Here is a 12,552-nt window from a genome sequence, read left to right on the forward strand (position 1 = left end):
TGAGGGGGCTGAGTCTCGTTAATGTTTATGAATATGTAAAGAGTGAGTGTCACGAGGATGGAGCCAGGCTCTTCTCTGTGACAACCAATGATGAGACAAGGGGCAATGGGTACAAGCTGGAACACGGGAGGTTCCACTTAAATTTGAGAAGAAACTTCTTCTCAGTGAGGGTGACAGACACTGGAACAGGCTGCCCAGGGGGGTTGTGGAGTCTCTTTCTCTGAAGACATTCAAAACCCGCCTGGACACCTTCCTGTGTCACCTCATCTGGGTGTTCCTGCTCCGGCAGGGGGATTGGACTGGATGATCTTTCGAGGTCCCTTCCAACCCCTGACATTCTGTGATCCTGTGACCGGCGCCTTTGTGCCCGGGGTGGCCGGCACCGACCTGTCCTGCCGGGACCGCAGCAGAGCAGCGCTGAGGTTTCAGACCCGTTTTTATGGCTGGGGAGGATCCCGCCCAGAAACGGCCCCGCCGGTGCAGAATGAAACCTCCGCGACCGACCCCGCCCGTGAGAGCGGGACGTGTGCGCCTCCCTCCCGCGGAGGGCAGCGGAGGTGCGGGCGGCGGGACGCTGAGGCGCTTCGGCGCCCGCGGGAAGGAGGCGGTGGCGGACGCCGGAGCCGCCCCTCTCCCGCCCACTGCGGCCCGCCCAGGGCCTGACCGCCCGCCCGCCCGGGGCCGGCTTCGCAGCGGCGGCCGTAGCTGCAGCCGCCGCCCGTTGCAGCGCCGGCGCCGATGCCTCCTGCGGCGGCCCGGCAGGGAAGATGGCGCCGTCCCACGTCCTCAAGTGTTGCCAGAAGGTGCTGGCCTGGGTGCCCGTGGCCTTCATCGCCCTGGTCGTGGCCTGGTCCTACTACGCCTACGTGGTGGAGCTCTGTGTGTGTGAGTGGACGGGGAAGGTCGCGGGTCCGGCGGCTGCCAGCGGGGCGGGGAGGACCCCTCACCACCCGCCTGCTCCGGGGGCCTCTTCTCCCGAGCGCCCCGGCGGGGATTCCTGTGCCTCCGTCCGCCCTAAGTGTTCCTTCAGGAGGGCGAGAGGACACCCCCCTCCCCTCGGGCGCTTCCCCCGGGGCCGGGTTTACCTGTTTGTCCTCCGGGGGCCGCGGGTGAGGACGGCGGGAGCGGTCCCTCAAGTGCCGCATGGCGGCGGGTCCCGGCCCGGGTTCCTGTGGAGAAGTGAGGGACGGGGACGGGGGAGGAGGAGGCCCAGACGGGAGGTTCGGAGGCTTTGCTTGGGGACGGGCCTCTCGGGGAGCCGGTGAGGGACAGAGACCCCCGGGCTCCATGGGGGCTGCAGAGCCCTCGTGGGGTCTCTGCCTCTCATGTCGACCCGGGAGAAGTTTCCCCTCTCTGTTTTTCTGTTGTTAATCTTCCTTATGTATCAACTCCTTGACCACCTTATGGGTGTATTTATTCCTTGCCCTCTCACCCGTGCTTCTAATTAAGAAGTCCGGTGTCATCGAAGCATAATGAAGCTGGAAACATCCCACTTAATCGGGCAAGGGAAAGGATTTAGGGCTTATGGGGTTTTGTCAGACCACGTCAAGGCTTTCTGGACGAGGGCTCAGCATTATGTAAATGTGACTTGCAGTAGGTGACGGTCAGGATGATATTTACCCTTATCTGTCTACAGGAGGAGGTTGGCTTTCTACAGGCAGGGTGAACGGAGCAGTGCAGTGACGTGCAGTACTTGTCACTTGGTAAAACTTGCAATCAGTGTAGGAAAACTAAGGAACGCGTTACTGAGCATTTGGCATGTTTAAGTAAGGAAGCTGAAAAGAAAAAAAAAAGTACAAAGAATATATAAGCTTCATATAGGTCTGCCTCGTGTCTGTAGGTTTTTGTAGTTGTATTTGTGTAAAATGTGTGCTTTGATATGCCTAGCTAAAAATAAAAGGCTTGCAGATACTTTATATCTGGGCAGACTTGTCAATGCATCCTGTCATTAGAAATAACCAGTTACTTTTTTTCTGGAGGACTTAGTTTTTGGATAGCTTTTTGAATGCCCATGGTATTTCGCTGCCTTTTGTGTTAGCTTTTTGTATGTGGTCTGGAACATAAACCACAGACCAAAAGTTATTTGGACTTAAAACAGCAGAAATATAGTTGTAAAACAATGCTTGTTGAGCTGTTATGTGAAATGTGGATATGAAAGAGCTGCAAATATGTCAGTGTATCCAAACTTGCCAGATTGCTATGGTTTAGTAGTCTGGTTTTGTGAGTAAATAATACTGGTTTTCTGAGAAAATTGTTATTAAAACTCTAAACACTTAGAATCAAAATTTAGACAGCCTTCAACACTAGAGGTCTGGGGTATGGGGGCTTGTTACGGTAGTTCTGAGAGGGGCTGTGGGAGAGGTTATAGACTCAAGTTTTACAGGTGGGGTGTGAAGGTTTTCTGTACCCGTTACAGTCTCCCCAGTATGACAAAAGGCAGATTAGGGCTATGCATTTATTCTCTTAAGCAAAGAGACTTGCCCAGGGTCACACAGGTGGTCTCTGAGCTGGGAACAGAACCTTGACCTACGAAGTCCCAGTTCTGTGTCTTGATCACAGAGTGGGTCAGGGCTGGGTGCTGGTGAATAATTTCTCCTTTGCAGGCACAGAGAATCTGCAAAGACCCTTCTGAGGTCATTAAGATTTCATTTGTGTAAAAATTATTAAGAGAGTTGACGAGAACTTTCACTTCTACAAATCTTGCTTCTAGATATATGGCACTTTTTCTCACAAATCAGCTTTATTCTTAACATCAGCACATACAGACTATTAAGAAAAAGTGATGTTTAATAAGAAAATTACTTATTTTTATTGCTGTCACTGAATTTTACAGTTGTTACCTGTCTTAATCATACTCAGTGACCAAGGATTTTATTTCTCTGTGAGTTTTGTATGTTGTGGGTTTCGTTTGTGGGTTTTGTGGGTTTTTCTTGTGGGTTTTTTTTTTTGTTTTTAGCCTGTTGAATTTTGGTTTTGCTCCTGATAAAAGGTCATCTCATCAAGGGGGAGGAAAGAGGGTTTGGGATTTTTTTTCTTGGTGGGTTTGGTTTTTTGTTGTTTTTTTGTTCCTCCATTTTTATTTGTGATTTTCTTTTATGCTGCCGTTGAGTTCAAACTGGCAGAGAGGATTTATAGCGAAATACAGGGTTTTCTGTTTCTCTTTGCAGGTATGTTTACTTTCTCCCAGTGCTACTTATGCTTGATTTTGGTTTGAAAACCACTGAGCTGTGTACTGTGAGGAAGAGCAAGGACATGCCTTTAGCACACTGCTGCTGAATGAGGTGACGCTGGTCTCTGCAGATGTTCTCGTACAGCAGGTGCAGAAGCGGGGCTTATGGCTTCTTGCACTTCTGCGGCTTTGGCAAAGGGCACAATATGTGTAACGGGAAGACAGATGGCAGAAGGGAAGCTTTAGAAAAAAGGAGACACAATAGAAAATTTTGAGTAAATACTGAGAGTAAAAGAAATCGAAACCACACAGACACCAGTGTTTTTTGAAAGGTTATTCTTAAAGATTTGATAACTGTTAAGACATGACGCCAACAAGGAGGAAGGAAGAGAGAAAGCTTTCATTCCCCCATTTCTTCTTCCTGGTTTTTTCCTCCTTGCAGTCCCTGCTCATGTATTAAAGGTTAAATATGTGTATTCAGTTAGTAGGTCAAGCTGGGAGCCAAGCTTAGTGTAGTATTATAAAAGATTCCTAATAGTCAAAGCAGACGGTGGTGAAGTTGGGCCTGCTTCTTTCATCACATCCTCCTTTTCCTTTCAGTTTTACTTTTCTGTGCTGCTTGCCCCACCCTCCTCTGCTGGTCTAGGTCCTCTGTATCTTGCTTTTGGTGCCTGATGGGCTTGGTCTTACTCAGTAATTTGCTGCTAGTATGTGTTTACTCAGTTAAGCCTTCCCTATAACCCTAAATTATATTACTTGCATACTGGCTGTGAACACTGAGGGGGACTGGTGAGCTGGTCTCTTGTTTTCCTCCCATGGAAACTGCCAGCATCTTTGTATCTCTCTGAAGCACTGCTGTTGTATGCTGGTGAACAATGGCTTGTTTAGACCACTCTTGCTGTGTAGTTGTGAACCGTCAGGTAAATTAGCTATTAGGCTAATTGGAAAGGTGAAAAGAGCCCTTCCTCCTCAAATGTGTTTAGTTGAGGAAATGTCAGCAGAGTGGTAAAAATCTGTAAATGTGTAACTGCAGGAACTGCAGAAGACTTGAGGCAACATCTCATTCAGGTTTTCTGGAATGTTTTGAAGTAGAAAAACATGAATGAACATTTTCTTGTTAGATTATTTCTTCTTTTCACATATAACTTGCCTAGAGCTCTTTTTGCAAGAAAGCACACCTAGAAATACATAATGGATATTGTAAAATAGCTTTTCTTTAGTTTAAAACAATTCCATGTGTTCTTTCTTGTTATCAAAACATGTTTTGCTTTTTAACATTGCTTTTGTAAACAATGGCAGTATTATGCTGCCAGTGAATTGAACTGATTGTGTCTGCTTACCCCAGCCTTCAGAAGCTCAGAAAGAGCGGAGCTCTTCTCTTGCAGTCCATTTTAATTTATGGATGACTTGTATCTTATCACCAATCCTGAACATTTTTGTAGGTGATTTGCGGTAATACAGACTGGCTAGACGATGGTCAGAACACGCTGTTCTGACACGTAGTAGGAGTTGATGAGTGAAGCCAACCTGTTTCCTACAGGCTAGAATACTAGCAGAGTGTGGTAGTGCAGTCTGCACTGAGAAAAAGACAAATAAGTTCATTTTGGTTGAGTTGTCTGGAGAACCTAATTAAGGTGTATTGTCTGGTTTTATTAAAAAAAATATATTTTGTTCAGCTTAAGGTTTTACTTCTGTAGAAAGAACTATATGTTCTGAAAAGTGCAGTCCTGGCTCTTCTGGGCTGAGAGTTGTAAGGAGAATGGCTTGTTTTATAGATTTTCTAGTCTTGTAAATGTATGAGTGTTTTCATGCCTCAAACTCTGCAAAGTATGGGAAAATGCGATTTGGAAAGCTATAGGAGTGACTAGTTTTGTGTTCTTTTCGTAGCATCTACTTGCAGAAAGGTTTGCTCTTTTAATACAGTGTAATGTCTAATGTGTCTAAAATACCGGCAGACAAAGCAGTTTGTAATTTAGAATTCATAACTTCACGTTAATGGTAGAAATTGAACTCCTTACTGTTCCAGGAGACTGCGGTAGTTCTTGTTAATAGGAGAGAGCTCTGATTTCCCTAAAGCACAGTCCACATGAGAAGCACATGGTTATCTGTTGTAATGCTCCCATTTGAAGAGTCTGTTGCATAAACACAGAGTAATTCCATCTGCCTCTTCCAGAAGAAATCTCTACTGAAAATGCAAATGCAGTAGCTACTAAGCAATGGCAAGGTGATATTATCAGCAGTGTATCAGTAACTTCTGATTTCCAGCTACAGCTGAACTGTCAGCACTGAAGTACAACATTTGCATGTTACACATGCAAAAAGTGTTCCCGTATGAAAAGAGGGTTACTTTTCAAGAAAGAGAACAGTAACTTAAACAGGTTAGATGTTAGTAACAGTTAACTATGTTTATGTGCCTCTCATGAATTTCTAAATAAAGAAATTTAACTGCTTTGGATGTACTTAGGTGTCTCTGCTCAAGTGCACGTATTATCGCCTTAAATGAAAACCTTTTCTTTTATTATAAATCTGCAGAATTCCTGTTAAGGTGCTCAGACTGGATACCAATATATTGGAAAGCTAAACTCTCGGCTGGAGTAGAAAGATTATCTATCTTCTTATATGGTGCTTTGCACTGTACTGGTTATATTGGTTTATAAGGATGGGTAGGCATGTGCCCTTTATATGGCATGAAATCTGCTCTCTTGGCAGTCCTCTAATCACAAAAATGTTCCAGGAGCAACAGAACTAGTCCGCCTGGTTTCTTGGGGAGTTGTTTTGTGTCTGCTCTTCCTCTTCTTCTGCCAGCAGAAGGACTCTGTCCCTCTTCTCCCTCCTGGTGCTCTGTCTGCAGTGCCCACCACAGCCCCCCGTCATCAGTTTTCTCCTGTATCTGCTAAACCGTCCCTGACAGCTCTGCAGTAGCTGGCATCTTTCCTTGATTTCTAGATGCCATTTGGTCAAAAAGATGTGTGGTGCCGTGGCCAGCTGGGTGTTGCTCAGCTTGCCAGGGGGGCAGGCAGAAAACCAGCACTTGAGCTCAGAGCAGCTGTCTCCTAACAGGGAGTGTGGGTTGTCTCTTCTACTGGTCCAGCAGCTTTGGTGAAACTGGCTGGCATATACCTAGTGTGACACCTCCACTGAGTTTCAAAACTTGGCCAAAACTGGTCCATGCGCAAGATGGCTTTGGAGTAGGGGAGGGAAGGGGCTTAGAGAATGCGGGGAGCTGAGCACCAGTGTCTGAGCCAAAGCAGGAGCTCTGCTTGTGATGTTACTCTTGCTGTAGCTGTGATCACTCACTGCTGCAGTGCTTCTTCATTGCCTTTTACATGTGGGCTATAAAGCTTTTGTTCTTGGTTTGAAAGGGCTTCAATAGCATGAGTATTTAAGATAATGAAAAATGATTTCTTCAGAATTTTTCTACTCTCAAATTTTTTCTCTGGTAACAACAGTAGGAGCTTTCTGTGTATCTTTAGAGTTAGATCAGTGAACTAAAGATGCACTTTCATTTTTAATCAGGGGTTTTACATTACTGCATGACTTACTAGTCTCCCAGTCTTCCCACAAGACACTATGATTAAAAGCACCAGCATTTCAAGTGTCTATTTTCAGTAGATATCACTTCAATGTCTCTGGCCCTCTGCATACTTTGAACTTCAAGTTCTGCTGTCTGTTGAAAAATATTGAAAACTTGATCTTTAGCAGCTCATATTTTTGAGTTAATGTAGATGTGCTTTCCATAATAAAAAAAAAAATTACATTGTTACAAAGATGGGTATCTGAGCTGAGGTGAAGCACTTGGATGGGACTGTACTTGCTTTTACTTTTGGAACTTGAGGCTGCCTGTGATGGCAATCAGGAGTAGGAGAAATCCTAGTTGTCTGTTGAAAATTATGCCTGTAAATGCTGAGGGTTCACGGTGTGCGTTTTTAATCCGTTCAATACGTCAGTGTTTATCCCACTCTTTCTGTTCAACAGCCTCCTGCAACTGGTAAGAGTTTATGCTGGTGTAGCATGTACTTTCCTTACAAAGGTTATAAACAATAGGTGCCCGAGTTTCTGAAACAGCTTAAATGGAGTTTTCAACTCAGTCATTTAACTCCTCCCCACTTCGTACATATTTTTACTGTAACAGGACAAGAGTATCCATATTTCTCTCATTGGTATGTATGAAATTAAATGGAAACTTTTGAGAAGTAACCACAGGCCACTTTTCTGTGTGAGCTGAATCTTCACCAAGGTGAAATACATTTGCTCTTTTAGCCACTTCTCCAGTATTACCTCCTTCTGCTATCACTAAATTGTTTTTAGTGGGTTGTGCCTAACTCTCCCTGTCCTGGGTCAAGAAAAAAATGCACGACTTTTCCCCCTCTTCTGCTTCCTCCACACCCCCAGTGCTCAGTGGTGTGTCTCCTATGTAACCTTTGACAGTCTTCTCTTAGCTGAGCTAAAAATCAAGTTCCTCCTCTGCAGCATTTCAAGCATCTGCTTTTCCTTTTTTTTTTTTGTTTTTGGAAAGACCAAATGGCTCATCCATTCCTTATTCATGTTCCCTTTTGACTATTAAAATTGTCTTAAGAGATTGTCAAAGAAAATGGAATCACAAGAGCAGCATGCTTTGCCTCTGCAGTTTCTGCAGCACCGTCTCTGATGCTATATATGGTGCAGCATTGTCTCAAATGTGAAGCACGAAACCATTTTAATTATATGATTTACAGAGAGATCGAGTGAGGGTTTTATGCAGGTTTTTTTTTGTTTGTGGTATTTCAGTTGTGCATCCTAATGTGTGTACATCTCCAGAGTGGGGAATTTTTATGCATCTCTTGTGAAGCGCTAAGCAGCAAGAGAGCTCTTTTTTCTTTCTTCATTTTTTTTGATCTTTGTTCTTTTTGCCTATTTGGGACCAAAAAATATAGGGATGAAAGTATAATTCATCTGGAATTAGGCAAGCTGCTGCTGCATAGACAATGAACCAAAATTTAGATTAAATCTGAATAACCTTGAGAGGAAGAGACATGATTGGTTTGAAGCAAGCTAAACAGGCAATTATTTTAAGCTGGTTTGCAGTTGTCTGTGATAGACTTAAAACTTGGATTAAGTGCCTCAGCTACTACTTTGTCGTAGTGTGAATGCAGAGAACCTGGTATTGTACCATTCTTGACAAGTAGTCACTGCTTTTAGGTTTGTCAAATTTGGATTAAAAAAAAACCAGAAGTGTATTTCCACAATGCTGGGCTTGATGGTACCTGAAGGCTTTCATGTCTGTGGGTTTGTGACATGCAGATTTACATTGCAGAAGAACCCAAAACAGAGCAAAATTTGTTTTCTGTTCTGTTTTGCTACAAAAATCCTTCATCAGTAACATGCAGGTAATTTGGGTGGTTTGTGTTTGTTTTGTTGTTTGTTTGCTTGTTTTAATAGTATCTGGAAAAGGATGCAAGTTCTGCATAGGATTTTCATGTGGATCTTTTGTGTGTGTATTTTTATCAGTTTAATCTGTTGCTCCTTAAATTTCATATTTGTTTGTTTGTTTTTAATAATTATTTATAAAAGAGCTCGAGTTCAGCCTAGTAATAGCATATGGAGATATTACTTGTGTTGCAGGGCAGATACCCACTGAGATAAAGCTAAACCAGCATCTGGTGCAGAGGGTAGGCTTGAATTTTTAAATAATTCAGAATGTAGACAAAGGGGAGCTTGAAGACCAGTGAGCACTAGATTCAATCATTCTCTCCTTTTGTATGGCTTTTTTCTACTGACATTCTTAAGCTTGTAGAGATTCTGTGTTTCTCCCTTCTTCCCTGTTTGTGAGCAGAACTGGTGGTCTGGGAGAGCTGTTGAGCACACACAGAGCATCAGGAGCAGCGCTGACCTGCCTCAGCTGCCTGGTTTTGTGACAGTCTCCTTTCCTACTGTGTGACAGTGCTGTCCTCTTGCTGCACGGCTTCTCTGGAGTCTTCAGACGAGTGGCTGCACCTCCTGATCCCATCCTGGTTTACATTTCTGTGTGGCTTCTCAGGAGGAAGCAGGTTTAAGAGTCTGGTTCACCTCACACTTAGTCATAGATGTTTAGAACTAACCACTTTCCTGATGTAACTTTCCGTAACTCTGGTTTCTGACTTCTTTGTTAAACTAGTGGCAATACGTTCCTGTTCTTCACAAATGTTATTTCTCGCCAGTGTAACACTCTCCAGTACTTCACCTGCAAATGTTGATATTATTGCAACTGTGTTAGGATATGTGATATCTTGGGAAGATGGCAGCGAAAGTTAATTCTCTTAGTAGATGTCGTACATACATCATACTATACTCATTTCTTGCGAGGCAATTTGCCTGTCCTGCTGTGTTACATGCAGCGCTGTGCCGTGGGAGCCCTAATACGTCTCTGAGGTATAGCAAGCAGCACCATTTCTTCCCTTGGCACACGTTACATTAGGATTTATAGTATTTCAGCTGACCTTTTTACAGAGTCCTGAGTTAATGCTTTCCAAGAATACATGATGAACGGTCAGCAGGCAGGTGAGCTCTTAGAATTTTATTTATTAATTTACTGGGAGCAATATTACTGAATGAGAGCTATATGGATGATAGGCTATGCTCTTTTGTATGCTTGCCTCTCTGTTTACTCGGGAGTACTTTCTAAGTTTTATTATAGCTCTTCTGGAGTATCCAAAAATCCCTTTGCAGTGACGCGTGCAGTCTTTGTGCTGTCACTTTTTCATGTTCCTAAGTGGTCCGGTAGTTAAAGGAGAACTGGTGCAACCAAAAAAAACATGTCCTTCTGATCTTGTTGTCTAGCCAGAACTTTCTGTCCTGTTGTTCCTGATGGTTTTTACCCTCTGCAGCAACTTTTGTTGTGTTCATGGGGAGTCACTGGTTATGTCTTCCTTTTTGCAAAGAAGCTAGAGGAAGTAGCTTTAGCTACAGTCAAGGTTTGTCCTGAGATATTTCAGTTCAAGTAAGGTTTAATGAGTGACATTTTGTTTTGCAAGAACAAGCAGCTAAGCCTCCAGCAACAAAAGATGACAGCATTTGTTATCAACCAACTTCATGAGCCATATATGGACAGATTCTCTAAATCCCCATGAGTAGTCTTTGAACCTTTATTTATTCAATTTTAATAATAAAAATAACATTAAATGTTTATTATTATTTACAATCTAGTATGTCGATGACATTAATTCCTCACCATTAAACTTTCCCACAACTAATAGATGTGTTTTTAAATGACATACTTTTCAAAACTTCCTTAAATGCAAAAGGTTGGCTTACTAATATCTTAATGGGAGTTCATGTAAATCACATTACTGGCTGTTATGTTGTTAATGTGTTGCTGGCAGGAAACTAGCTCTTCTCGTCATAGGTGGTTCCAAATCTAATCTCAGGTGGCAAATACCACTCAAGCCTGACAAAAGCTACAAAAAAAATTGAAATTATAACTTCATTTGAGGAATCTAGTGACCTAATGCATGAAAGGAGATCAGCTTGTTGGGTGGTTCAGTTTCTCCCATTACCCGATGAACTTGGCAGCCACAAAATCCTTCTCTCAGAAAACAGAGTGCCTAATACTTTGTAATGAGATTTACAAGGAGATTTTTATCCACTGAGTTTTTCAAGACGATTTTGTCCTAATATTTGAGGAAGGACTTGTAAATGGGCAACTGATTTTGGAAGAGTCTGAAGCCAAATGCAGAGAAGAGTGCCTGATTAATAAAATGGATCCCTACAAGGCAATGGTTCATGTGTGCAGGTCACAGCAGCTGTGTCCGGAATTTTTGTTCCCCATGAACTGACACCTCTGCTCTCCTGCCGTCATACCTCTCAGCTGTGTGGAATGGTTACATAAAGACTGTTGCTTTGTTTTCATCTGTCTAGAGCAGAAGTAAATAGATTTACTTGTAGCATTCTGAGCCATTAAGACACTCAGCTTTGAGTGACCTTAATATTCAACCCAGGTACTGCCTGGCAGTTACAACCACAAACTAGTGAAGAGTGTTCTTTTTTTGAAATGAAATTCTAACTCCTGAATTACCTGAAAAATTCTCTTACAAGAATGAATTGTATGTTGTGGATCTGGTAGGGTGTGTTTGTGTGTTTAAGTATATCGATGGTTTCTAGTATTACATGGAGAACACCTAATCTCATGTATAATACAACTCTGTACAACATATGATACTACCACTCTGTCCACACCAGCTGATTATCCTGTTTGTATCTCCTATCTCTTGCAAGTGTCCTTGTAGTGTCTTAACTGGCGAACCACTGGAGACACTCCTAACACAAAAAGCCCTTTCACAAATACAGATACTTGAGCATAGTGTTACTATGAGCTTGATCTGGCCGGCCTGAGTGTAAATACCCCTCCTTCAAATGTAAATGTAATTAATTAGTGGTGTGGACATAAGCTAGCTCCACTCAGATGCTTCTGAGTTTCCATGTCTTTCTGCCAATTCTGTCTTTTCCCATTCTCTCGTGTGCCAGAGGGAGCTCAGCTCACTGACTCGTGCAAGTAAGAGCTCTCTTTGTCTTTTAAGAAGAAACCAGGCTTTCTTTTGGCTGTGTTTGATAGCTTAAAGGCAACATTGGAAACAACTTATGTGCAGCACTTCCAAACTACTGGGAGATAAAGCTGTTATTGTTACAATAAAGTAGAATTTTGGGGAAAGATCTGAATGAAGAATGTCGAGTAATTCAAGTAAGCAGCTGAGGAGAGTGTGTAGAAGTAATGCTGGTGTTTGAAATCCATCAAAATTAAAATAGAATGTGCAGTGGCAATAGTGATTAAATAGCTGAAGAAAATCAAGTTACATTAGGTTTCTTTGAGCAATTATGGTAAATCGAAAGTGAATAGTGTTTCTCAGGGAATAGGGCTTTTCAGGGACAGCAAACCTGGTATGTTGCTGCAGCCAAATGCTAACTTTGTATGCAGAAAAAACCTTCAGCTATTTGGGCTGATACATCTCTTAATAAATAGTGGTTCTTGACATGGACATACATTTGGGACTGTGAGGTTAAGACCTGGCAACACATCCTCCTGCATGCTAACCAAATCTAACTCCTGGTTTTGAAATAACTTAAAACGTGCAGGCACTCTCAATGAGAAAACCATTAGGAGACCTTTGGTATAACTTTCAGGAATATTTTGTAGAGGCAGAGATAAGGAGTTGTCTATAAGATTTTGTGGGTTTCAGAAGTCAGCTGCCTTTGTAGCTGTATTTTTGAACTGTGGAAGTGGTAGCACAGAATTCATTATTCTCAGAATATACAGCAGAATCTTCTCAGTTGTTATAGCTTAATTCATCACTAAATGTAACGCAGTACCCAAGGAGTATCTTGCATTGATTATGCTAATTTTTGCTGTAGCCCTGTTTGTATTTATGCATGTA

The 12,552-nt window shown here is 42.8% G+C and overlaps 1 protein-coding gene across 2 annotated transcripts in view; it reads left to right on the forward strand.

Annotated features, from left to right (window-relative positions):
- Positions 1-654: 654 nt before the first annotated feature.
- Positions 655-12,552, forward strand: part of ZDHHC20 (zDHHC palmitoyltransferase 20) — a 48,855-nt gene continuing 36,957 nt past the window's right edge. The window contains exon 1 of one of the 2 annotated variants that reach the window (XM_082043164.1): positions 655-885. In XM_082043164.1, coding sequence (XP_081899290.1) covers positions 768-885 — 118 coding nt within the window. In that variant the 5' untranslated portion in view covers positions 655-767. Of the gene's footprint in view, positions 886-3,298; positions 3,318-12,552 lie in introns of those variants that run through there. The other variant, XM_082043165.1, reaches the window with a different exon arrangement.

Source organism: Streptopelia decaocto (genome assembly GCF_964273445.1).
Source record: "Streptopelia decaocto genome assembly, chromosome: 1".
In the NCBI taxonomy this organism is placed as follows: Eukaryota; Metazoa; Chordata; class Aves; order Columbiformes; family Columbidae; genus Streptopelia; species Streptopelia decaocto.